This window comes from Petaurus breviceps, unplaced genomic scaffold, assembly GCF_028583685.1.
Source record: "Petaurus breviceps papuanus isolate PSGF00001 unplaced genomic scaffold, PetGlider_PUasm1.0 90133, whole genome shotgun sequence".
Classification (NCBI taxonomy): Eukaryota; Metazoa; Chordata; class Mammalia; order Diprotodontia; family Petauridae; genus Petaurus; species Petaurus breviceps.
The window spans coordinates 1,219,398-1,246,176 of record NW_027187182.1 but is presented as its reverse complement, the minus strand read 5'-3'; the positions used below and the strand labels follow the sequence as shown (position 1 = coordinate 1,246,176).

The window sequence follows — 26,779 nt, the reverse complement described above, 5'->3', positions numbered from 1 at the left end:
GGGATGGTCTTTCTATTTTTTCTCTTAGTTGTTCTGTAAACTCCTAATGATTTCCAAGTCATCCTCTAAAGAACATATCTCAAATTCACATCAGAATTTGAAATTCATGCCACAAGTTATGAAAGGCATTTTCTGTATTCATTTACTTATGGGTCCTATATGACTGTACCAATCTATAGCCTTTTGGGATATTTAAAAGATGCTGTATGTGCTTTGCCATAATTACTCTATGAAGGTATTGTTATCTCATTCTTCTTATTTTTTTAATAAAGTTCAGAAAGAAATGGTCCAAGAAATAGTTGCCATACTATGAGTCTTTTATATCTAATGTTGTAGGAACTATTTTGCACGTAGGTTAACCAACCTGCTTTTTGTAATTGAATAAGAGTATTGGGCTGCAGACTCATCTTTCGTACATTCACTAAAATCATCTTTGGGACAATTCTAGTAGCAGACAGGAAAATAGAGATGATATATACCTCATCCTGTTCCCATATGGTTTTAATTTCTTCCACTAGGTATCTATATTTTGAAAGCTTTTCATTCTAAGTCGTTTGGAGAGTATAAGTATTTGGCATGGTGATATTATTATTATTATTCCTAAAAAACCAAAACACGTGTAGGATTTAGCCTTTTGGAGGGCCATAGGCCTACTTCCTATGTTTTTCTTCTGATTAGTATGGAAGCTGAGAGGCAGAATTCATTGGACTTCTGTTTATGGGAAACCTGACCTGTCTTTTTTTTATTCCAACGTTTTTTAAGATTACTTCTGAGGACTTATCAAATTTAAAGGTTACTTACCAGCTTTCTTTTTCTCTCCTACACTATTGCCACCTCTAAGGTCTAGGAGAGAGACAGGCCTATAACTGAGTGATCTTACTTAACCCCTTAGTACTAGAGTGTGATCTCATTTAATTCCTTAGTACTAGAGAGTGGCCCCCAGGGTGCATTTTGAGCAACTGCCAAAGTGAGAGAAGTTTCTCCCGCAGAAAGTTCCTAATACCACAGAGCCAGCCCCTGGCTAATTGCTCAAGTGCCATGAGAAATGCTACAGGTCTAATCAAACTAGTCAGCACTGGGTGTCTGCATGACTATCCAGAAACCTTGGTTGATTTAGCTGCTGGGTACAAGATAAGGAAGATAAGCTCCTTGAAGGTAGGGACTGTCTAATTTTTGTCTTTGTATCTCCAGTACCTTGAACACTTAAGAAATGCATGCTGATTGGCTAGGCAGACAGACCCAGATTCCATTGATCAGTCTGGCTAGAGGCTGTGGTTGGAATAGCCCTTGGAAACACGGCCATCATTCCACTGATCACATCTGCAATCAGGCTTGGGTAAAGGTCATCTCAACATTGAAAGTGGCACTTCCTTTATTATTCTATTCTCAAACGATTTGTTTAGGGGAAGGAAAAGATTTGTAATCATACAACAGTCTTATGCAAATGCCCTTCAATCTTCCCAGCAGCCATGGTCCTGCTAGAGGCCCCCCAGCCTGCATTTCAAAATTGGGTTTCTGATCTCATCTTCAAAATGCTTCAGTGTGTGCTATACTGATTTTTCCTGGAATCTTTTCATTGCTCACTCAATTAAAAGGCTCACTTCCCCACCTTGTCTTCAGTTAGTTCATTCCAGACCAGTACAGACACAAGACAGAAATATGTATGTGTGGCCACTCTTCAGGTATAGGATTTCATTAGGTTAATAATAAATGAATAGGGGAAAAGGGGGGAAAAACCCAAATGAGCTAATGGGTGTTAACAGCTGCTTATTTCTACTGCTATCTGGAAACGGAAGATAATGGTAGCAGGTCTTCAAATTTGCAACTAAACAATCTAAATGTGCTTCAAGTAGCCAGTTATAGCCAAGTAAGGATTAATAAGAAAGTTGTAAGAGAGTTATTTTTTCTTTAAAATTGGGCCTGTGGTTTCACTGGTATGGGGAGCTTCCAAAGGAGAAAACCAATTGGCATCTGCCCTGCAGCTTCTAGTCTTAGAGAGTTGCCAGGATCACTGAGTGGTTAAGTTACTTGACTTGTCTATGGTCACATAGACAGTATATGTCAGAGGTGGGATTTGAACCCAGGCTTCCTGATGTCAAGGCTGGCTCTCTCTCCACTGAGCCATGCTGTTTCTCAAAACAAACAAAAACCACCACCACCAACAACAAACCTTGGGGCTGCTAGGTAGCACTGCAGTGGATAGAGGGCTGGCCCTGAAGGTAGAAAGACCTGGGTTCAAATCTGACCTCAGATACTTACTAGCTAAGAGACGCTGGGCAAGTCACTTAACACCCATTGCCTCCAAAACAACAACAAAATCCCTCCATTTTGTTTATCTATATCACTCTGGTTGTGTTTACATATTGGAATGAAAATTGAAAAAAAATCTAGTTAGTTATCCAGATATTCTTATGCATTCCCATGGTGGATACTATATAGAAAATCTAGAAGATGGAGCCCATTGCTTTGATGGGAGCTAAGAAGCAAACAGGGAAGTCACTCCAAGCCCCTGTCCTAACTGATGCTCAGGAGAAAATGCTGCAGCAGGATAGACACTTCTGCAGGTGTGCTATGCGGGACAGAACCTGGCATTGGTAGCGACCTGAAGAAAGGGGGATTCTTTCCATAGGAGAATGGAAAACCAGTACCAGCTGTCCCGGAAAACCAGCCAGAGTGGCCCTGTAGGAGGCTGGTAGCAGTCCCAAACTGGAGCTGAAGGGATAAAAATGCTGATGTTATATAGGCCTGGCTTTGCTCCTTGCAAACTGTGTGACCCTAGACAAATCTTGCTCCAGGCCTCAGTTTCTCTTTCTGGTAACAGGTGGATAATAATGATAAAGGAAGGTAGCTATGAGGAAAACACTCTGCAGCCTTTAAACACTCTAGAGATGCAAATGTATCATTATTGTCTGGGGTTTTCATACTTTATTGTATGATTTATTGTTCTTTTTGTAATCTTCTTTGTCTCATCTTTTTCAATGGTTCAAATAGTTCTGGGACAAGTCACTATTCTGGTTTTATTATTTCATGTTTCATTCTCTATGGCTTATAGCACAGGTAGATAAAATAACTGCTTTTTAGAGTTGTTGTTATACCAGATTTGTGATTTTATCCCTGTAGGAAGCCCCTGACAAGGTGCCCTCCACCATAAGTTGGTACCTTCTCTTCAACTTACAGTCTTAGAGAATTGCCTGGGACACTGAGAGTTTAAGTAACCCACCCAGGGTCACACATGTGTCAGGGAGAGGACTCAAACCCAGGTCTTCCTGATTCCAAGTCCAGGTCTCATTCCACTAAGGCAGCAGCCTGCCTTATTATGATTTTATTTGCTGTTTATTATTATAACAGTCATAGAACACGGGGACAAAGTCAAAGGCTGGGGTTGCCAACAAAACCTGGGCTAGGGTTCACCACCCTTCCAAGTTTGCCCCCACCAAGGATACAGCCTCATTTCTTGTTCTGGGGGTGGAGTGGAGGAATGAAGGTAGGAGAGTGAAGGTAGGGGCTCCTCTTTCCATAGCTTCCCCCAAAGCTTCAGAGAAGCTGTTTAGACAGTTTCATTTATGGCCAAGATATTTGTTCCCTAAAAATTTCCGGGTCCAACTGAGACACTGAAAGCCTTCTATTGCCTCCAAAAACAATATTACTCAGGTATGAACTATTGGAAGGAAAACATCCCAGGAAACGAGACTATGGCAGGAGAATGGCTTCCCACTCACTGGGCATCTGCTGAAATACAAAAAAGTTTTAGTAGTTTTAGTGAACCAGTCTCACTTGTGTTGACTGAACATGGGTTGTTAGACATTAGTTATGCTTTGTGACGGGGGAAGATTGACTCTTGGGATTCACCTGATGTTGCACTGTTGGTCAGACGACATTCCATTGCCCACTGTCTGTTGCCAGTGAATTTACTGTTACCCTTTGGCTTCTGAGCCCTGCCCGCAGAGGGTGGCTGCTGTGAACTCCTGAAAAGAGAGAAAATCACTTGCCACTTGCTGGCATTCAAAAAGGGAGAAAGCACAACTTAACTTATAGACTAATGGCCACCTTTCACAGATTGATCACGGACTGAGAAAGGTGAGTGTATGTCACAGTTCATGGAGGTGAAGAATGTGTGTCAGCTTGTGCACGTATGCAGATGTGTGTGTATCATGGATACATCACTAAAAAGAATACTGGCTTGCATTCCCAATCCGAAGTAACATTTCTAAGTATCAGTTTTTGTCCCAAATATTTCGTTTTATTTACAATTGAGAGTTTCTTGACTTTGGCTATGAGAAAAGGTAGTTAGTTATGACTTACTCCCCACAGCTTACAAATGTACATAGTTCTAGAAAGTCCTATACCATATCTCTGAGTATAATATTTAGACATTTTGATTACCTAAGTAATAGTGCCTAACACCATATCAAGTGAAAAATGAATGAAAAGTAACAAAAGAAAGATTTTATTTTTGTCCTGACTTTATAGGTTAACCCCTCTTAAGGAAATATAGTTTGGGGTCTGGGGACAGTGTGACCCAACAAAATGCAAGGTTGGCCTTGGTGTCAGGACATTCTCAGTTTAAGTCTTGCCTCTGGGCTAATGCTACCTTGTGTGATCCCTAATCGTCACAATTTTCACATGGCTTAGGTGACTCTCCTCAACTATAGAACTTCAAGTTGCTAAATTATCTTAGTAAACAGAGTTTTCACACTGGAAAATTCCCACACAAATTAATTCAGAGCTCTGCCCCCTCCTCCAAAAAATAGCAAATAGAGTTACTATGGAGAGGGTGATCCCTATAGCAATGGAGAACCAGTGGGGCCTAGTAGATAGAGCTGGGACCCAGATTTAGGAAGAGCTGCCTCACACGTTTTCTCTACGGTCATTGGCAAATCCCATAATCTCTCAGTTTCCTAATCTGTCAAAAAAGGATAATATTACCTAAAGTTTCCACTTATGTTTGTTCTAAGAAACTTCTAAAATAATTGATGGAAATCATTTTGCAAACCTTAAAGGGCTTCTCTATTTTTTGAAGGGATTATTCATATATTATGAGTTAGCATAATATTTAAAGCACATTACATAGTGCTTTATAGTTTGCAAAGCACTTTAATCCCACAATAACCCCGTGTGGTGGGTGCTAGCATCCCTGTTTTACAAATGAGGAAAGTGAGGCACAGACGGGTTAAGTGACTAGCTCAGGGTCACACACCTATTAAGTGTTTAAGGCACGATTTGGAATTCCAGTCTTCTTGACTCCAAGGCCACAGTGTTCTGTACTGTGCCACCAAGCTCTCTCCCCTATCTATAAGATGAAAGAACCATAGGAATGCTGAAGAATTACTAGGACAGGCCAGTGGTTCAAGGTCTCCTTTGCTGTAGGGATAGAAATTGTTTCATGTAGACCTTGGACACACCAGAAGCCCACATGCTGGTTTTTCCGGAAACTTCTATTCATAATCTCACTTTGTGCAATAGCTAGTTTCCTGAAAAGTTATTTGTGTAATAACTTCTGTAAACTGGATACTATTTTAAATGCCCTAAGGGTTCTGTGCTGGTTTCTCCTTTGGCCCCTTCCAGTTCTATTTTGCAGTAGTTACTTGTGTCTTCCCTAGACTGGAGGCTCCTTGAGAACAGAGACAAGGGTAAAGTGGGGCTCTGGCTTCCTAGCCTAGCACATGGTAGACATTTAGTAAATGTATCCTCCCTAAATTAGACTGGGCTAAATAGAGGAAGTCTCTATTGAAAGGCCCCTGGTATGGTAAGCAGTATGGCCCAGCTATGTAAGAATTATTGATTTCTAAGGTACTTTCTTCCCATTGCCCTTAGAAAGCCACAGCTAACCATTTCTGGGCATGGAAGAGAGAAAGCTGGCAGTTTTACTTTAAGATGCTTCTGGTGGGGTCGGGTCTCAGTTAAAGTTTAGGGGAGGAAAAGAAAGAAGGGCTTAAGGAGGATTATCTAGCTAGGAGTGATTAAGAAAAGTCTCCATAGTTTGGCTTCCCTCCTCTAGGCTCTATAGCTTTTGCCCACTATTTTTGCTCCCTCTCCAGAAGGGGATCTATGGCTCTAAGACTAATAATCCAGTGGGATGGTTTGTCTTATGGTAAAAGCACTGAGCTCTTCATGATGGACTTTGGTGTGTACAGCGAAGTATAGTGCCAAAAGTACTGCAAAAGAAGGTAGGCCAGGAGAAAAATGAAGCACCCCAATGATAAAGACCTAGAAATCCAGTAACTACAGCCATTATTGAGATATCATCTTGAATTCTAGAATGTTCCTCGGAGCTTTTGGTCTGATTTTTGCCTGTGTGTCTCCCCTGTCTCTTTGATAACATTTAATTCCTGTTATGAAAGAATGTTTTGTGTGTGCTGAATGTGTGCTGTTTGCTGAATGATTCGCTTTGAAGATCTACCTGTGTCTATACGTAGGGGACATTTGTTGCAAGGTATCTCCATATCACTGTAGTCACCTTTAAAATGGTTAATTCTGGCCAACCACAATCACAGCAAACCAAGGGCAACGTGGGAGTCAGTCTGGGCTTCCAAGTCACATGGTCAATGGTGAAAGGGGAAGGCTTTGGGGCCAGACTGTCAACTAGCTCAAGTTCGGAAATTTGGCTGCCTTAGATGTGGGTAAAACAGATTTTCAAAAAAATTTCAAAAGAAATCATTTCAACTGTGGTTACAGTATGCAGGCCAAAGAAGATTGGGGGCATTCCGTACATTCTGGGTTTGACTTCAATCGGAGAGAGTCTGGAACCACTGAGTCTGGCTTCAGTTTTCCAAGGGGCCATAAATAAATCACTTGGGCTTGAATACAGAGCACAGAGGTACTTACATTGGATGGCGGCGGGCCTGGTTGATGATATCCTTGCTGCGGAATCTTGAGGTCGTTCTTTCTGGGACCTTAAAGATATAACCAAATATTTCAGTGCAATTCTCTACCATTGGGAATCTAAGGCATTAATTTCAGGATGACTGGTACACTAAAGTACATGTAGACTTTATAAATCAGATGAGAGGAAGAGTGGCACAATGGAAAAAAGGCTGAATTTTTAATGAGAAGATCTGGGTTCAGATCTCACCTCCATTACTTCCTCTGTACCCTTGCATAAGTCACTTCCCTCTTCTCTGGGCCTTTTTCCTCCTATTTAAAATAAGGGTGTGGACTAGGTGGCCTTGGAGGTCCCTTCCAGCTCTAGGGCTAGAATCCTCTGGGTGATCTTGGGCAAGTCCCTTCCCCTTCCTGGGCCTCAGTTTCCTCCTCTGTAAATTAAAGGCATTTGGGATCCCTTCCTGCTCTAGAGCTATGAATCCATGATGCTAACTCCCCATTCGATATTCTTTTAATAACACAGCACTGTCTCTTAGGTCGAGAATAAAGTCCTCCTGCATGGAGGGGATATCATAACATGTAGAGCTGGAAGGAGCTTTAGTACTCTTCTCATCAAACCCTTTCATTTTAAAGAGAAATAAATCTGGTTGCACAGGGAATCCAGTTCCCCAGGCTCATACAGAAGTGAAGCCAGCACTCAAACCCAGGGCCTTGGCCTTCATACCCACTCTGTGCCATAGTTGGCCTTCGGGTTCTCTAACCTCAGCTAATACTACTTGTTGTGGTATCCTTGGCTCATGTCTGGTCATTTTCCCCTCATTTTTTGCTCCATGCCTCTGTTCCCCTTTCTAGAATCCCTCACTTTCAAAACCTACCCATTTTTCAAATGTAGGTTCAAGACACATCTTGTCCACGAAATCTCCTTTCTTATAACATGAGGAACTTCATGATTTCTAAAGAGCCTTCCAATTCCAACAATATGTGATTCAGGGATTCCATAAAGCCTTCTGCACTAGCTCTAACCGATACGGAACCCCTCCTTTAACTCATGTCCCGTAGTGCTTGGGGCCTGGACCCCATGCAAGTCCTTGGTTCTTTTGTGTCGAATTGTCACATACATGTGTAAATCTTCTCTTCCCAACAACACTGGAGGTTTTATAGTTGTTCCACAAATCCTATGGCATCTAGCACAGTATGAGGCACAGGGTGCCTCAAGAAATTCTCATGGATACTTCCCTCTTCTTCGGTAGATGAGGGAGTCTATAAGTGTTGAATGCTAAGAAATGGGAGATAGATTGTTTTACTTAACTATTTTTTCTTGTTTACAAGGGAGAGCTCTGTTAGTAAAATTATGAGGTATATTTTTTAAAAAGGCAAAAGCTATCACTGTAGATACAGAATCCTGAGGATGGCACCCCAGTGATGTCAAAAGAAAGAGAAGAAAGCCTCTAGCCTGTTGTTTGGACCTGTGGAAGGACGTGGACAAGTATAGCCCAGAATGAGCAGACATGGGTGAGGTGAGATCTGTATCACAAAGTCATCGGAGTAGTTAAGGATCAATGAAGCTTTTTTTCCAAAGCAGCATTTGTTCCTTCCCCTCAAAAAGTGTGTTGAATGGAAATGACCATGTTGTGGGACATTGTGGAAGCCCCCTGATAGCAGTACTTCCCCACTCCCTCACCCCCCTACCCCAGCAGCTAAAGCAGAGCTGAACATCTTCCCTCACTTTCTCTGTCATCCAGATTAATATGAAAGGGAACGAAATAATCACTGAGAACAGGTGGTACCTTCGGAGGCTGATCTTCAGCTGGGTACATGCTCCAAAAGACATCATCTTGCACTGAGGTTTTAGGTCTGATGGCCATGTCCGAGAGGGAGTGGCTGTGGTGGTTGTCTTTAGTCAGCTTTAGGTTCTCATTCTTCAAATATATAAAAATATAGGGGACATGCAGATGTGTCATCATCCTGTAACCTCATTAGTCTAAAATCATGTCAGAAAATCTAATGGTACTTTTGTAAAAACCCTGAAAACAAACCTGTCATTCCTTAATATACAACAAAATACTTAATTCCTGAGCTCAAGCAGATATTAGCATGTCTATCTTTAAGTGAATTTTTTTAAGCAATTAGGGTTAAGTAACTTGCTCAAGGTTACACAGCCAGGTGTTTCTGGGTGGGTGCTAAGTATCTGAGCCCGGATTTGATCCCCAGGTCATCCCGACACTGGAGCCGGTGCTCTTACTCGCAGAGCCACCTGGCCGCCCCTAAGTGAGTTTCTTTAGAGAAAATAAATTAAATCCAAACAAAAACACCCTAGTGAAACTGATTCCCTTGACATTGAAATATCAATGCTGACTTTAGCATGCCACATTTCTAAAGCACTTTGCAATTAGGAGCTCTGAGAAATGAGCATAGAGAGAAGATGGATGACAAGACCAATGTGGACAGCTCCTGTTTTACCTAATGGAAAACCAAGGCAAGAAGTGAGCTGTCCAGTCATTCAAGGTTGGAGCCAGGCCTCCTGGTTAGAACCTGACTCCTAGTTTGAACCTCAGAGATTGCAAGATTTAGGAAGATGGAAAAAGAGAATATTCTGCACAGAATTTAGTATTTCCAATGGCTATAGCTAGGGAAAGAGGGAATGTGGTAAAGTGACTAGAGAGCTGGATTTGGAGCCCAAAAGATTGGGATTCAAGGCTCAGGCTTATATAACCATGAGCAAGCTACTTAACTTCCTCTCAGTGTTCCAGGACACTCGCTAAGACTAGAAGTTTCAGAGCAGGCAGCATATGAACTGCATTGGTAGAGGAAGTTTCCTACACCAAAGAAATCAGGGTGTGACCACAAAAAATCAGTAACTTAAATCAAAGGCATAAGAGGCATGCTCATCAAATTCGTAAATGACACAAAGCTGAAAGGGATGACTAAAGCAGTAGGTGATCAAGTCAGGCTCTGAGAAGATCTCAACAAGACTAGAACACTGTGCTAAACCTAAGAAGATGAAATGAAACCAAGAGAAATGCAATGTCTTACACTTGGGTTCAAAAAATCAGTTTCATCTTGTTTTAAGAAAAAAACTTCTTACAGGGCACTGGAAAGAGTACAAGATCAGGATTCAGAAGATCTGGATTGGGTTCTAAGGACATTGACTATTTGTGTTCTTGAGCAAATCACTTAACATCTTTGGGTTTAAATGATAAGGTTGGATTTTAAGGGCTCTTACAACTCTTAACCTGTGATCCTATGAAATGGTTATCCAAAAAATGAAATCTCAGAGGGTAGTGGGTTCTCCTTCATTGGAGGTCTCCAAGCAATGACTAGATGACCACTTGTCAGGTAGGGTGATGTCCAGGGGGTTTCTGGTTCAGGTGAAGATTGGGCTAGATGGCTTCTGAGGTCCCTTCCACCTCTTGACATTTGAGGACTGGAATCTAATGGCCCTTCTCAGTCTTCATCCTCCTTGACCCTGCCACAGCTTTTGATAATGTTGACTACTTTCCCTTTTCTGGACACTCTTTCCTCCCTGGACTTCCCCAACACTGCTTCTTTCTGGTTCTCCTTCTACCTGTCTGACTATTCCTACTTTCTCTCCTTTGCTACATTTCCCACTTTCTCTCCTTTGCTATACATCTTCTTACCCCCTTAATGTGAGTTTCCACCAGGGGCTTTGTTCCGGTCTCTATGTCTATCTCTGTTTCTGTCTCTCCTTTATAGGTCTCATTAACTTCTATGGTTTCAAACATCATCTCTAAGTGAACCCTATATATCTAGTTCTGATCTCTCTCCTGAACTCATCTCATATCTGCCTGCTGTACATCTGCAGTCACAGAAATGGAAGCTTTATATATCCAAAATGTAACTTAATCTCTTTCCCCCTACATTCAGCCCTCCTCAGGGTCAGATGTTTGAATGTAGTAAGACCTTTGATAGAACAAAAGTCAAACTAGAAAAAAGGATAAAAAAGAGAAGAGTATCCATTATAAAAACTCCCAATCTGATATTTTAAAATTAATTGTAAAGACATTAACTATGTTAATCACCATTCTGAGAGAAATGAGACCAATAGCAGTCACAACGGGGAGGTTAAACATGTCTAGAAACTGCCTTGCATATCATCGGCAGCATGGTCAAGGAGAGAGACAAGACAGCCAAGATCAACAGCCACTTAAAATATTGGTTCATTTGTAAAACATTATGAAGGAAGACAGAGTGATAGGAGAAGTTGAACCAGATCACTCCAAAGAACATCTATATACGAAACTGGAAGAACAACAAATAGATGCAAGAGGGGAACAGCTCTGCCAGCATTTCTACGGTAATCTATTTTCATCATCCGTGACAACAGGATTTTCATATTTGGACTCTATTGTATCATATGTGGTATATCTCAGTACCCCAACATGGTATATGTGGAAATGGCAGTAGAGAAAATGGAATAAGGAAGGCATGCAGGTCTTGAATAAACACACAGAGATATAATCTTTAAGTGAACGTGAAGCAATTTTAAAAGCACTCTGGAATCAATTTTCAAGATATCTTAAAGACAGAAAATTTCCAAAAGAATGTTTCACTTGAAAATTGTTGTTAGTAATGATAAGCCCAGAATTTGAGCTGAGGTAACACTCTAGATAGGCACTTAATCTACAAAGAAATAAATTCACCCCAAATGGCATTCTGAGTTGGGAAGTCAGCATAGAGGAATCTATTCCCAAACAACTGGAGGACTATTTGAATTTGTCACTTTGAATTTAGATGTTTTGGCATCACAGAAACAAAACTAGCAAACACAAAACCTGCCTACCATCTCTTCTTTCACCTCCTACAATACGCCCCAAACAACCCTTCCCCCACAATTATCATCATAGAAAGGAAGAAAAGGAATAATCAACATTATTTTGGGAGTTCAAATGAGCTCATGCTCTAGGAAAAAAGGGAAGAGAGATTATTTTAATGTACCTGATCCTAAAAAAAACTCATGCAATGGAAACCAACAAAAGGGGAATCCAATTAAAAGGCATCAAGCAGTTGGGCAATATTGGAAACAACTGTTGTCTGAATGAGAATGTGGAGAAGTGATACAGATCCTTTCCTCCCTTCACCTTTTGCACCCCCAAAGCCCTTCCTTTAGGAAGGGAGGAATGTTAATCATTTTACTGTGAAGAAAAAGTCATCTTACCTTTGTTATTCCTGTCCTCTGCAAAGCTGGTGTACAAGGACTAGAGCTACTGCCAGATATCACTCGAGTATGGGGAGGAGAATCATGGGCAAAGGCAAGGGTCCAGTTCAAAGGTGTCTGGGCACCCTCAGATTTCTTTGTCTTAATGTTCATCTGAAAAACAAAATAAGAAAGTGGGTATTACACATGGTGTACCAAATATGTTTTTTTTTTATTTTTTGTTACCATATTTCTAGTATTGGCATCTCTTACTTTTCTTATTCATTAACTCAAAGAATTAAATTATAACTGAGATAAGATGCCCTAGAAGACCAGGTGTCCCAGTATTAAACATACACTCTGAACTAGATACTTGGGTTCATCCCTGGACAAGGACATCTGTGAGTACACAGATGACATTGGTCAGAAACCAGTGTTTCTGATGTGGGCCTTTGATGTGGCCATGGGAGGAATGGGGTCTCTCTGCTCAAGGCCACAGACACAGTATCCTCCTCCCTAAGAGGAAGGGTACCTAATTACTTTATTAAAAATGCATTTGATTGCTAAATCATGGCAAGATCTACATGACACACTTTCAAGTAACTGAAGGGAATTATCATCTATCAATCTAAAGTTCTATCTGTTTCCCAAAGTCCATATTAGAAAGATAACATATAATATCCAAAACTCTGTTTTTGAGCTACTCAGTGAATTCTCCTCATCAAAATAGCTTTCCCCAGTTTTGATCTTTTTACTGATGGAAAAATGCTAAGCCTCCAGATGTTTTATCTTAGGACGGGAATCAAAGGTAAGATTGGACTAAGACCAAACTCTCATTCAGTGCCATGGAAAATACCAGTGGTTCAGCTGAGGACCACGTCGTAATGCCCTTCACCCCTCACAGTCACATACCAATGGGGATTCAAAATTCATGAAATAAAGGAAACATTAATCCTATACCATTAGAATCAATCAAAAACATTTATTAAGGGTCTACTGTGTGCCAGGTACTGTGCTAAGTGTTGGGAATATAAAGACAAAAATGCTCAAGGAGCTTTTATTCTAGTGGTGCATATACAAAACAGATACAAGTAGAAAGTATTAAATGGTTGGGGTACCCAGGAAAAGTCTCTTGAAGAAGATTGTGCTTGAGCTGTATCTTGAAGGAAACTAGGGATCTCAAGAGGTAGAGATGAGAGCTAGAGATAGGGAATGCATTCTAGGCCCAAGGGGAAGCTAGTGAAAAGACATGAAGACATGACATAGAACATTGTGTGGGAGCTACAGCAAGAAAACCAGCATGCTTGCATCAAAGAGTATATGAAGGAGAACAATGTATAAGAAGACTGGAAAGGTAGGCAGGGGCCAGATTGTGAAGAGTTTGAAATGCCAAAGAGAGGACTTTTTATTTTATCCTGGAGGTAATAGGAAGTCAGTGGAGTTTACTGAGTAGGAGGTAGGAGTTAACATGGTCAAACCTGAACTTTGGGAAAATCACTTTGGCAGCTGAGTGGCTGAAAGTTAGAAATGACAAGATCTGGCAAGTAAATGGATATAGGAAATGAACGTGTGAGAAGTTGATAATGACACTGAGACTGTAGAACAACCTGAGCTATGAGTAGCATGTATACAACTCATGATAGCAGGGATTTGGGGGCTGCACATCAGGTAATGAGAAGGCAGAGTTCTATATCAAGCCAAATCTTCCAAAAGTATCCTTACAGTCAGTGTTTTAAAACTATCACGTTAGTGCAATTGTACATTATAATTAGCAAGGGAGTCAGGTTTCTCCAGTGAGTCTAATAGATGATGAACACCTAAATGATTGCCAGGAGAGATATAGTCACCATCTGGACTGAGGAGCAGCAAGTTTCTTTCTTGCAATATCTGGGCCTTTTGGCGATGTCAGCACCATGGCCAGTAGTTTGCTGGCACTTGAGATTCTGACTGACACATGGCATTGTACTAGGTCACTGCTACTTTTTTGGAAATTTAACAATGACAACAATTATCCAAAAGCAAGGAAAGAAGCAACCTGGAAAAAATAGTTCAGAGTAGTTCTATGTGCCTCCTAGAGATGGAAGATGTTAAACTAACCATTTAACTGACTGGTGAGGGGCAGCTAGGTGGTATAGTGAATAGAGCACCAGCCCTGGAGTCAGGAGGACCTGAGTTCAAATCTGACCTCAGACACTTAACACAAAAAAACTTAGCCATGTGACCTTGGGCAAGTCAACCCCAATTCCCCTCCAAAAAGCAAAGTAATAATAACTGACTGGGGAAAGAGAAGAGACAGAAAGAAGTAGATAGATAAACAAACAAACAAACAAATAAATAAAGGAAAAAAATGAATGATTTAAGTAAAATCCAAAGGGAAGATAAATTAGGAGTACGGGGAGAGGAAAAACACTATAGGAACAGATCAACACTGAAATAGTTCAAGAAAAATCAATCACAAGGACAAAGTACTGACATTAATAGGGAGGGGATTTCAAAAAAGCAACATTAATGAAACAAATGGAGGAAAACACAAGCATAACCAACATAAATTTAAGTCTAAATGAATTAAACTATCCAATAAAATGAAAAAATGATAGAATGGATAACAAAAAATCTTCAACAATGTATCACATACAAAGAACACAACTAAAAAAGTAAAAACATACTCAATCAAAATGAGAGACACATAGACTAAAGTCTACCCTGCTGAATTGTAGGGAATGACAATTATGGTTATTGGGAAAATGTTGATAAGCAAGTTCATTTTAATTATCACAATGCTCTATAATATGGCCTACCATACTTGCCCCCTGACTGAATGAATTGGCTATGCACACCTATGATCAAAGACCTAAGTGAATTCCAACAGTTAGACACAAACGGTATATGTTTTCAGTTGTTGGGGGCAGAGTCATAAGTAATAAGTGATCCTGGAACTCAGGAGTAACAGGAAGAAACTAGCTCTGGGAAGGTTATAGTGTGTCCTTGTTTAGAGCAGATCCTACTCAGAGAGAGAAATGGTAACATGTGGAAGACTGTCTCACTGAGTTGGGTGAACTCTATCACATATGGTTCAGACATCTTAGAAGCATGGACAGGAGAAGTCTGAGGTTGGGGATGGGGGTGAGATGGAAGATAACTTCTGAAAATATGACCCTTGCCTGACTGACTATTAGTGATCATCAGCAGTTTGCAGAATTCTGTTTAGCTTTGATCCTTCAATGGATCTCTACTCTCAGCAATGTGGTGATGCATTCCAGTGGTCTAGATCAGAGGTATCAAACTTGTAGCATGCAAAAATACCCAGTGTGGCCAGAACCAGAACAAAATGTAACTGAGAAATATTTAATAAATAAAAATACGACACAATAGAGATAATGTTAATTTGTACTTTTCTAAGTCAATATATGGCCTGCAGGGATCTGTTTCTATTTGAGTTTTATGCCAATGATCTAGATCATCTGTTGGCAAACTATGGTCATCCAACCTTCAACTCATGAGCTAAGAATGGGGTTTCCATTTTTTTAAAATAAAGTTTTATTGTAAAGTTCACAGGCCTTCCAAAAACAGGCAGTTAGTGGGTTTGACTCTTGGGCTATAGTTTGCCAATCTCTGTGATCATCATCCATCTATGCCCTCTTATCTATATCCTCCCATCAGTCTTTCCTAGGTGACCCATCCAATACGCCAAAGGCCTGTAGTGCAGTAGAAAGAGCACTGGCTCTGGAGTTAGAAGACCTGGGTTCAAATCTTGCCTGTGATGTTAATTACCAGTGTGATTCTGGGCAAGTCACTGCACCTCTCTATGTTTCAGTTTCTTCCTCTGCAAAATGATGGGGTTGGATGAGATGGCCTCTGAGGTCCTTTCCAGCATTGAAATCTAGGATCCTTTTGACATTCTGTGGATAGCTTTATGCATGAACGAAATTTTGCAATATATTCCACTTCCTCTACAAAGTGGATATTTATAAAATATGGGCCAGAAACCAAGATGGATAATTACCCTGACAGTTTGCTAGTCATTCCTCCTCAGGCTCTGTCACTGCAAGACAGCTGAGTAGACTGGACTGAACTATGTTTTCCTATTAAAACATAACAAAAGCAGCAAGTAGTCCAACCATCCTTATCTCATTGATACTGATTAGCTCAGACTGAGGGTTAAGAGAGACCATCCCTGTGTCCCTGACTCCACCCATTTTGCAGATAATTTGCTTATAAGGTCACAGGCAATGTTTTGAAAATAAATATTGATTTCTAGATGAGAAAATTCAGATTTTTTTCCAATTCTTTCTTGAGTCAAAACCTTCCTGAGACAGAGCATATGCTCAGCAGGAGGCCATGCTTCAATTCGAATGACATGTTTTTTTTTTGTCAAGATCCATGGGCCCTGGGACTTAGACTTATCTGTATTAGTTTGGTATCAACTATTTGGGGGTTCAGGATATTTTTTTCAGCTGATGAACAAATCCATAATTTCTACCACATGGACTAATAGTTGCATTCAAATCTTTGATAAAGAAAAGTTCAACATAACAGATTCTTTTAAAAATCTAGGGCTTATGTTCTGATAACCACAAAGGTGTTATCATTCCTGTCTTGCAGAAAAATTACTGGCTGTAGGACATTGTTTTTTTTTCTAGGCACTGGCTTGCTAAGTCTGTCTGTATATAGCATCATATAGCTGGAAGATACCTCAAAGTCACTGAGCTGAACACCTCCTTTTTACATAGGAGGAAAGTGAGGCCCAGAGAAGTGAAGTGATTTACAGAAGGTCACACAAGTCAGGAGTGTTAAGAGCCAGGATTCAAACCCAGGTCCTCAGAATCCAAAGCCAGCTCTCTTTCCATTGCACCACACAACCTCTTGACATGCCAGGAAACAGCTGGATGAGAAACAAAATAATGTAGCTAATCATCCAGATGTTTTGGCAATCACTTATCTCTAAACCTATCCAGATGTTTAGCCGTCAAACATCTGGATGGCCGCCTGCGTTTTTCACTTTTCATCCTGGTGTTTGGCATTGGATAGCCCCAGCCTAAGCCTCTTTATTTATGTTCAGGGAGTTGATTTCTCAGAAAATTGTTGACCCTGGGAAGTAGATGCAAAAAAGAATATAAAGGCAGAGATGTTTTGTGATGAACTCAACTGGTTACAAAATTCCCAGAAAAGATTACAGATAGAAACAAAAAAGATAATCCCCATTTTGGACAGGCAGCATTTTTTCTTAGAAATGAAATATGTATGTATGTATGTGTGTGTGCGCATGTGTGTGTATGTGTGGATATATATGTCAATAAACACATTGAACATAGGTACAGAGGCCCTTAACACTTTCGGTTTCTTTCCCTCCTCATTCATTTCAGGCTTCTCTGAGAAATAGTTAACATTCTAAAGAAACCAAGAATAAAAACACAGGTGACTTTGAACCAAGCAGACACAGTTGATCTGTTAGCTGAGTGATCAGATCTGGGTGATCTGACCATTTACTCTTAAGCAGAGTGAGAAGATGAGTGTCACGGCTAGGTGTTATTACATGAGACCAAAAGCAAACACGTCATTGAACAAGACTTCAGGAAAGATGCAGTGTCCCCTTTTGGTAAAACAAACTCTTCTGCCAGTAGTTAGGATTTATAAAGCAATAATCATCATTCACTTGAAAGGACTCTTTTAGTATCACTGGGCAAGTATGTAATACAGATTTGCCAGTGGAAGGCTTCATAGCAGCAGTGACTAGGGGAAAGAAGTCAATAACCTGGGGTCCTGATGTTGATCAGTAATAACAAGATGAAAGCAAGTTTTCTGACACATCATCAACATGGGATCATACTTGGGGAGAGATGTGCACATAGACTACACTGAATTTATGTATTTTCAGCTGATCCATTGCCCTTATGATATTTTTGAACAATGGTTATCTAGTTTTAGGAGTTCAGGCCATGGCTATTCTATATTTCATGCACAAGAACAAAACCTTTCATTAACATCATGCTCCAATCGACTGGGCTAATAGAATTTTGAACTTTAGATCTCATCTTCCTTCCATGCTACTGAGCTCTACCCTCTACCTCGGACCCAGCACTCAAGCACCTGATACTCAAGCACCAAACTTGGGGCCCTAAAATTATTATTGCTGAAAGTTCAACACATCATATGCCCTCAGATCCATCACTCTACATTCTGGTCATCTCTCTTCCAGATATGTACCTCCTCCCTGTTCAATTCACATAAACACATTCCTAGAAAAGGTGTTCAAATCTATGATTCCATTTGCTATCTCTGATGTTTTCTGGCCACCACTCCCCTATGTGAATTATCTTCCCTTATTAAACTAAGAATTATCTTCCTCTATTAAAATGCAAACTCCCTAATGGAAGGGACTATCTAGATTTTTTCCTAGCACCCAACAAAGAGTATGGAACATAGTAGACACTTAATAAATGCTTGCTAGTTTCCTCTCTCTCTCTCTCTCTCTCTCTCTCTCTCTCTCTCTCTCTCTCTCTCTCTCTCTCTCTCTCTCTCTCTCTCTCTCCTCCTTTCCTCTCTCCCACCCTCCCTCCCTCCCTTCTTCCCTTCCTTCCTTCCTATTTTCCATAAGCCTATTACTACAGACAAGAAAGAAATATAGTGGGAAATGGCATTGCTCACACCCACAACAGTGGTTCTCAAACAGTATGCCATGAAATTCTATTCCACAAACTGAAACTTCCCTAGCTTCTGCCTCTAGCTGTGCCTTCATATTTGGCATAAGTAGGGCCACAATAGCAATTCTATTAGAGGAGACAAAAAGTCCCTTCCTCTGCCAGGAGTTCTGGTGCAGAGGAGGAGAAGGAGAGGCAGAGAAATTTCAAGACTGGAGTAATGGGTCTGGAAGCCCAGTTTCCCTAGGAACTCTTCTTCTGTTGCAAGTTTAAATGTTTCAGTGTGTCATGATTCCTTACAGCAATGAATTACCATGCCATAAACAAAAAAAGTTTGAGAACCACTGCCCTACCATGACCTAGATACTCCAGGAGCAGAGCAATTTTCTAGAAAAGATTGGGGAAGGAAACGAATTGTAGCTGTTCTCTTGGCCTTCTGAAAAGTGAAAAACAAGTTTACTTATTTTTAAAAAGTCACTAAAAACATAGGAATAAATGAACCTTTCCTTAATATGATTTATAGAAAAATAAAAGTTAAAATTATTAGTAATGGAGAAACACTAGAATCTTTTCCAGTAAAATTAGAGGTAAAGCAAGAATGTCCATTGTTATTGCTATTATTTGACTTAGTTCTAGAAATGCTAGCATCAGCAATTAGACCAGAAAAAGAAATTTAAGTAATAAGAATAGGGAGAGAAGAGGCAAGATTATCTCTATTTACAGATGATATGATTATTAATTTAAGTAGCAGTGTAATTTTTTACTATATTAGCATGGCTTAACCATGAACAATGAATATTTCTCAAATTATTTGTCTTCTATTATTTCTAAAAACAATGTTTTATAATTGTACTTAGCTAAGTCCTGAGTATGTTTTGATAAGGCTAACTCCCAGATATTTTATGCATTTTGTAGTTACTTTGAGCAGAATTCCTTTTTCTCCTTATGCTGTGTTTTTATTAGTAATAATAAAAAATATTGATGTTCTGCAAAACAATTTTAATTACATTAGAAAAATCACTAAATAGAACAGATCCTTTCATCCAACAATAGTTTTTACTAGACATATACCCTAAAAAGATCATAGACAAAAGGAAAGACCTCATAGATACAAAAATATTTCTAGGAGGTAGCAAAGAATTGAAAACAAAGTGGGTACTTATTGGTTGGAAAATGCATAAACAGATTGAAGTCTGTCTCCTTTTCAACAGAGAAGTGAAAAAACATAGGCATAGAATGAGGAATATATTATCAGATTATTGATTTCTTTTGGGTAACTGTTCTTTGTTATAAGGGAAGCGGGTCTTGTTATGAGGGAGTGGGCCAGGAGTCATTGAAAATGAAACTTATAGTAATAAAAAGAGTATCAATAAAACCTTTTTAAAAAGTGAAAGCCAAGCATTGACAGCCCATTCCCTATTTCAGCTTCAAGTGGAAGATTGTAAAGAATAACTTTTAAGAAAACCAGGAAAACATATGAACCAAGGGGAGCGAGGAAGATTTTGGCAATGCTCAACAGAAAAAAAGGACCCTTGTAACTATTTGCTGCCATGAAAAAGTCAATCGGGAGATTGGAGAATCAATGTGAGCTTTTTTTATGAGCATAGAAAACTGGGTGAAGGTGAAAAATGATGGTTGCTTGATTCACCACAAACTCTCTTAATGTACTGTGAACCATGGCATGAGTGCTCCTGAGGTCTAGCTCCATGGCTGTGCCCTACAGCAGGTCCATGGTGAAGCGGACCAAACCCAGCTGGTAGGGGCTATCTATATCTCAGAGAACACACACGTGATTATTGGCTGTCCAAGAGGAAGTTCAAGGGTGGTATTATTTCAGGAGACAACATATGAATAACTAGATATATTGCCTTATCTATATACTTAACTTACTGGAAAGTTTTACCATGTCACCTAGAAAAATTTTACCTCTTTCTTTGAGCTGCTTGGGGAGGAATCTGGAGTCTTCTTCTCTTTTGGAGACTCTTTGGTCTGTGGCTTGTGATCATACTGTAGAGATAACAGCTGAGTTTGATCTTTGGGAAGGGTGCGATGAAATTTTCTAACATGTGGAACATCCTCTGGTTTTCTCTTTAAAAAAAAAAAGGATGAAATTAATATGTTAAATTAACAATTCCAAAGGCAAATATCAATGATAACTCCTCCGTCCATAGAGGTAATGTATTTCAATCCTCTAAATACTTTCCAAGTATGAAAAATTGTTCTCTGTTACTCATAAAACCCAACTTCCTGTGCTATTTAGTGAGCTTTTATGTTATTCCTCAGTTTGGTTTTATAGCTGCATCAAGAGCTCTTTAAGATTGTGTTACAAAAATGTTCTACTTTCTTCTAAACCAGACTTAACTGAAATATAGGAGTCTGGGAGAACTTCTGCTTGCCCATTTGAATCAGGCAATTGCTTGTCTTTTTAAAGAAAGAACTTGAAGATCAGCTCTGGGAAAAAAGATTGGAGTGACCTTCTGCATTGATTGAAACAAGGTAATGAGGGACAGGAGGAAGGGACGAAGGCTGCACTGTGGCCAGTTGGAACTTGGGGATGTGGTCACAAATCCTTACTTTGGGGCTCTCCCTTGCTATACCTTAATCTCCTCAGACCAGGATGACACTTCCCTAAATAGCTAGAAAAACTTCTTGGGAAATGGCTGGAGTAGAAACTCATCCTAGGCACAGATCTGATTCAATTTGGACAATCTGAAATCAGAAGACAGATTTAAGATCTGGTTTTTCCCCCTTCCTAACTGTGTGGTCTTGGTCAAATCACCTCTCTGAATTTCATTTCTCATCTGTAAATATGAGAAATTATTCTAATGGTGCCTCCTGAAGCTAAGGCAGGTTCCCTATCTACTACTTCATGCTATGCTTCTTCTTACTTCTGACTCATACTGGCTTTGTGACCCTGGGTAAGTCACTCAACCTCTCAGTGTCCTATGCAGCCCTCAAAGGCTAATTTGCATTGGTAGAGAGGGTTCCCCAGTAGAAGCCCCCGCCATTGTTTAAAGAAAGGAGTTTTACCTTTTTGGGGATTATGAACTCCTTTGGTAGTCTGAGGAAGTCTACAGAAAGACTCTTTCTCAGAATAATGTTTAAAAACATAAAAATACATAAGATTAGACAAAGAAACCAATTATATTAGAATATAGTTGTAAAAAATGTAAAAAAAAAAACAACAAAAAACAAAGTTCATAGACCTCTGGTTAAGAACCCCATCTTCAGAGGCCTACTTCAAGAAGAAATCACCAGATTTCAAAAACCAAACCCAATTGAACTAAAAATCTACTTCCTAGGGCTATTGTGGTGATCAAATGAGAGCAAATAAATTGATCTGTTACCAAGAGGGGCTATAGAAAAGCCAGCTAGCTGAGCTCCCTCCATACTTTGCTACTGCTAGAGGTAATTATCAGTTATAACTTCAATTTTAAGGAGATTTTTCTGTCCCAACATATAGCTTCTTTGTACAATGGTCTTCCCAGAATTCAGTAGTTTATTTGAGTTTATTATATCCATCTTACTATGTACAAGTCACTATATTTATTTCTAGAGCATGCAATTTGGATTGGCCATCTCCAATTTCAGTTGGTGTTATTTTCTGGGTGATTCTTTTACACACTGCTTTTGCAGTTTCCTGTTTCTTATGGCTTGTCAGTGGCTGCTGGAAAGTACCAACTCACCCATGAAGTCTCAACAGGAGGTGTGCCTTTCTAGTGCCACCAAAGAAATGGAACACGTATTCTAAGAACTCAGAAAAAGTTAGCTTCTTAAAGTCAAGAAGGCAGTTAGGTGGTAGGGTGGTAGAGTTAGACAGAGGGTTGAACCTAGGGTCAGGAAGATCTGAGGTTGAACACTGCCCCCCAGACACCTGCTAGCTAGCTGTCTGATGGTGTGTAAAACATTTCCCCTCAGTTTCCCACTCTGTAAAATGAAAAGGTTGGACTCAGTTGCCCCTGAAGTTCCTTCTAGCTCTAGATCTAGTATCCTATGTGTGAGCAGGGATAAGTCACTTCCCCTTCCTGGGCCTCAGTTTCCTTATCTATAAAATGAAGGGGTTGGACTTGATGCCTTTGATGAGTCCTTCCAGCTTAAGGTCTAAGATCCCATATGTGACCTTGAGCCAATCACTTCAAATGCCTGGATCTCAGTTTCCTCCTCTTAAAATTAGGGGGTTGGATCAGATAGCCCCTAGGATTGGTCATTTCCTATTCTGTATATGACCTTGGGTAAGTCACTTCCCTTCCTCTAGGTCTCAATTTCTTCATTTATACAAAGGACATTGTTGAACTAGACGACCTCTAAGGTCCCTTCAAGTTTTAAATCCATATTTCCATGGTTAAATTCTCATTTAATAGATGAGAAACTAACTTAGAAAGTTATAATGACTTGCCCTAGGCCATACAGCTTGTTTAGAGGAACTTGAGCCTATATTTTCTAACTCCAAGTCCAGTGTACTCCATCCTCTTACCTTCCTAGTGATAAACTCCAGACTAAATATCAAATAAAGGTCAAATTAGAAAAGAAATCTAGCAAAATTCTGAATAACTAGAACTCTACCAAACCAACATTAGCAGTATTCCAAACCCTTGGTTAAAGGGAATTTATTTCTGATTTGAATTTTGAGAGAAAACTATTCACACAAACAGAATACTAGCTCACATCAAGGATTTCATCAAAGAATGTCTTTCAAGGAATGGCCTGGGCTGAGGCCAAGTTTGGGCCAATAGCCACCAATATTGTATAATTGTGAGCAATGTTCAGAGTTATGACTCAGAAGTTCTACAAAAACCTCGATCAGCAAAGGTTCGATTATTGTCAAGAAGCTCACTTTCTTTGAATATTGATGTGTACTGGACTTAGAGAAGCAGAGTAAGGGGATTAGACTTTTTAAAAAAGATTTCCAAAAGCAAGAGAGTGAAACAAATAGTCGGGGGAAGGGAGCAATGGAGTTAACCCTTAGTTATCCTGGAAGTTCCATTACCTAGAACCTAGCACCCCTTGTTGTGCAGTACTGGAGTTAAACACGGTTTTGTGGTATGTAGAATACCAGAAATAATTTATCTGTACACACACATTCAATCAGGACCATGAAACATATTCTTTAAACTAGATGCTCTGGCTGTGTAGGACACATCCCTGCAGTCACATGAACAAAAATGTAAATTTAAAAGTTCTCTGCAAGCTCTATCTTCATGGTCTCCCATCTTTCTGTATCCTTTGGGCCTCACTCCCTTTAAACTTCTTCCTTCTAACTGCAAACTCCAGTCATTCCCTATCACCCTATCTCTTAGTCTACCACCCTCATCTGGTCTCACTTCACTCTCTTCAGTCTGGACCTGTAGTTGACCCATGTTATACACTGCTTATTAAGGTTAGAGATTGTTGACCCATTGGGTATACTGTGTGCAAGAGTACATGCATCCTAGAGTTCTGTTTTGTCTCTCAGCAAGGCCGCTACTGGGGACCTGTGATAAGGCGTATGGTCAGATTCTGTGTTAAATAGCATATCTTCATGGCAAGTTTCTGAACTCCCTAAGCAGGCCTCCAGGTCACAGGTTCCCCACTTCTGCCTAGACTCTCTATAAGGGAAGATTGAATGACTGGAAGGGCACAAGGAAATCTTGCACAAAGGATGTGAGTGACAACAGTATGGCTATTTGTGCTAGGTTCATGACATCAGCTTGTTAAACAAGTCGTTTAAACAAGCTGATTAAAGGTCCCAACACTTACCTATTCTAATAGGTTTCTGTTTCTCTTAGATTGTAGTTATTGCTGTTGGTCACCAGTGTGATATGGTAGCCAGAAAAGGCAATGTGAGCTTAGGCTCCATTTAGAGAGGCACAATGACCAGAACTAATGTGGAGATTGTGAACTAATATCTCATTGTACTGTGTGTCCAGAGTACTCTATTGAGTTCTGAGTACTATGTCTTAGGAAAGACATTGACAAACTGAAGAGAGTCCACAGGAAGTCAATCAAAATGATAAAGAGCCTCAAAATCATACTATATGAGGATGGGTTGAAGAATTCTTAACCTAGCGGAGAGAATATAGTATATTTTGTGCATTTAATTACATAGTAGCTGTCTTGGATAGCTTGGATGGCTTTCTAACAATAAGAGCCATTTAAAGATAAAGCAAAACAAATTTATAGAGGGCTTAGTGGGAAGCCCAATTAAGAGAAGTCATCCCTAGGACACTTAATGATGAAGCTAGAAGGAACACAACAAACAAAAGAATGGAAAAGATCTGTAAAAAAATTTATAACAAATTCTTTTCCCTATCATTGACAGTGGAGCCACCACATTTGGATGCTAACATTACAGTCCTAAGTCATCTACATGAGGCAATAAGAGATAACACTAAAGAAGAAAAATGGGAGGAGCAGCTACACTACACCAAATATATACACAAAGAGGTGACACAATTTCAAGGAATTTTTGTTGGAAAGAGGGGAAGACATAAAAGCTTTGGGAAAAGATCAGATCTTACTGTCACCAAAAAAACAATTAAGAAAAAAATAAACTTCTAATATATATGTATACTTTTTCATCTGTGCAAAATTTTTATGAGATAATAGTTATGCATCAAGGGCACGGGGAACAGACATCAACCAGCTCTTACATCCTCGGGCTTCTTCTGCTCTTTCAGTTGCTCCTTGCATTGCTGCCACTCAGTCAGGACTGGATCCTTGCTATTATCCTGGTCTTTGAGTTGCTGCTGCTGCTGCTTTGGTTGCAATTGTGTCTGGTGATGAACAGGCTGCTGTGGACGCTGTTTCACCTGGTTATGGGCCAGCTGCTGGGCTGGCTGCTTTGCCTGGTGATAGACTGGCAGCTGTGCTGCTTGGTTAAAGGCTGACACCTTTGGTGGCTGCTGCACCTGGTGGAGCACCACCTTTGGTGGCTGCTGCACCTGGTGGAGCACCACCTTTGGTGGCTGCTGCACCTGCTGGAGCACCACCTTTGGTGGCTGCTGCACCTGGTGGAGCACCACCTTTGGTGGCTGCTGCACCTGCTGGAGTACCACCTTTGGTGGCTGCTGCACCTGGTGGAGCACCACCTTTGGTGGCTGCTGTGTTTGGTTATGGGGCGGCACCTTTGGTGGCTGCTGTGCCTGGTTATGGGGCGGCACCTTTGGTGGCTGCTGTGCCTGGTTATGGGGCGGCACCTTTGGTGGATGCTGTGTCTGGTTATGGACTAGCACCTTTGGTGGATGCTGTGTCTGGTAATGGACTGACACCCTTGGTGGATGCTGCAGCTGGTAATGGGCCAACTGCTTTGACAGCAGCTGTGCATGGTGATGGCTTGTCAACTGTAGTCCATGATGCACCTGGTAATAGGCTAGATGCTTTGGTAGTATCTGTGTGTGATGATGGTTGGGCTTTGGTGGAAAATGCAGCCAGTGATGATCTGGAGACTGGTAACGGCCTGCCTGCTTTGACGACTGCTGTCCTTGTTTTGGCAGCTGCTTTGGCGGCTGCTGTCCCTGCTTTGGTAGTTGCTGTCCCTGCTTTGGCGGCTGCTGTCCCTGCTTTGGCAGCTGCTGCCCCTGCCTTGGGGGCTGCTGTCCCTGCTTCAGAGGCTGCTGTCCCTGCCTTGAAGGCTGCTGCTGCTGGTGGGCTGGCTGCTGTGGTAGCTGCTGCTCTTGGTGATGCTCTAATTGCTGTGGTAGTTGCAGCTTTGGTAGTACCTGAGGTTGTTTCTGAGGCTTCAGCAGTAACTGTGGTGCCTGTTTCTCCTGCTGTAGATCTTGCTGTTCTTGATGCAGATTTTGCTGCTCCTGATGCAATAATTGCAACTTTGGCAGTAGCTCAGGTGCTTGCTTCCCCTGCTGCAGAGTTTGCTGCTCCTGTTGCAGATTTTTCTGCCCCTGTTGTAGATCTTGTGGCCCCTGCTGCCAATCTTGCTGCTTCTGCTGCAGATTTTGCTGCCCCTGCTGCAGATCTTGTGGCCCCTGCTGCCGATCTTGCTGCTTCTGCTGCAGATTTTGCTGCCCCTGTTGCAGATCTTGCTTCTCCTGCTGCAGAGCTTGCTGGCCCTGCTGCAGATCATGCTGCTTCTGCTGCAGATCTTGCTGCCCCTGTTGCAGATCTTTCTGGCCCTGTTGCAGATCTTGCTGCTTCTGCTGCAGATCTTGCTGCCCCTGTTGCAGAGTTT

At 40.7% G+C, this 26,779-nt stretch overlaps 1 protein-coding gene across 2 annotated transcripts in view; it reads right to left on the bottom strand.

The window, feature by feature from the left end:
* Positions 1-26,779, bottom strand: part of LOC138176686 (mitogen-activated protein kinase kinase kinase kinase 4-like) — a 228,437-nt gene that overhangs the window by 62,216 nt on the left and 139,442 nt on the right. For both annotated transcript variants that reach the window (XM_069107490.1, XM_069107491.1), the window contains exons 12-17: positions 25,245-26,779; positions 20,542-20,703; positions 11,999-12,151; positions 8,610-8,741; positions 6,826-6,893; positions 3,850-3,965 (exon numbers count right to left, since the gene is read on the bottom strand). The exon at positions 25,245-26,779 is cut by the window's right edge and continues 392 nt beyond it. In XM_069107490.1, the coding sequence (XP_068963591.1) occupies positions 3,850-3,965; positions 6,826-6,893; positions 8,610-8,741; positions 11,999-12,151; positions 20,542-20,703; positions 25,245-26,779 (2,166 nt within the window). The remainder of the gene's footprint in view (positions 1-3,849; positions 3,966-6,825; positions 6,894-8,609; positions 8,742-11,998; positions 12,152-20,541; positions 20,704-25,244) is intronic.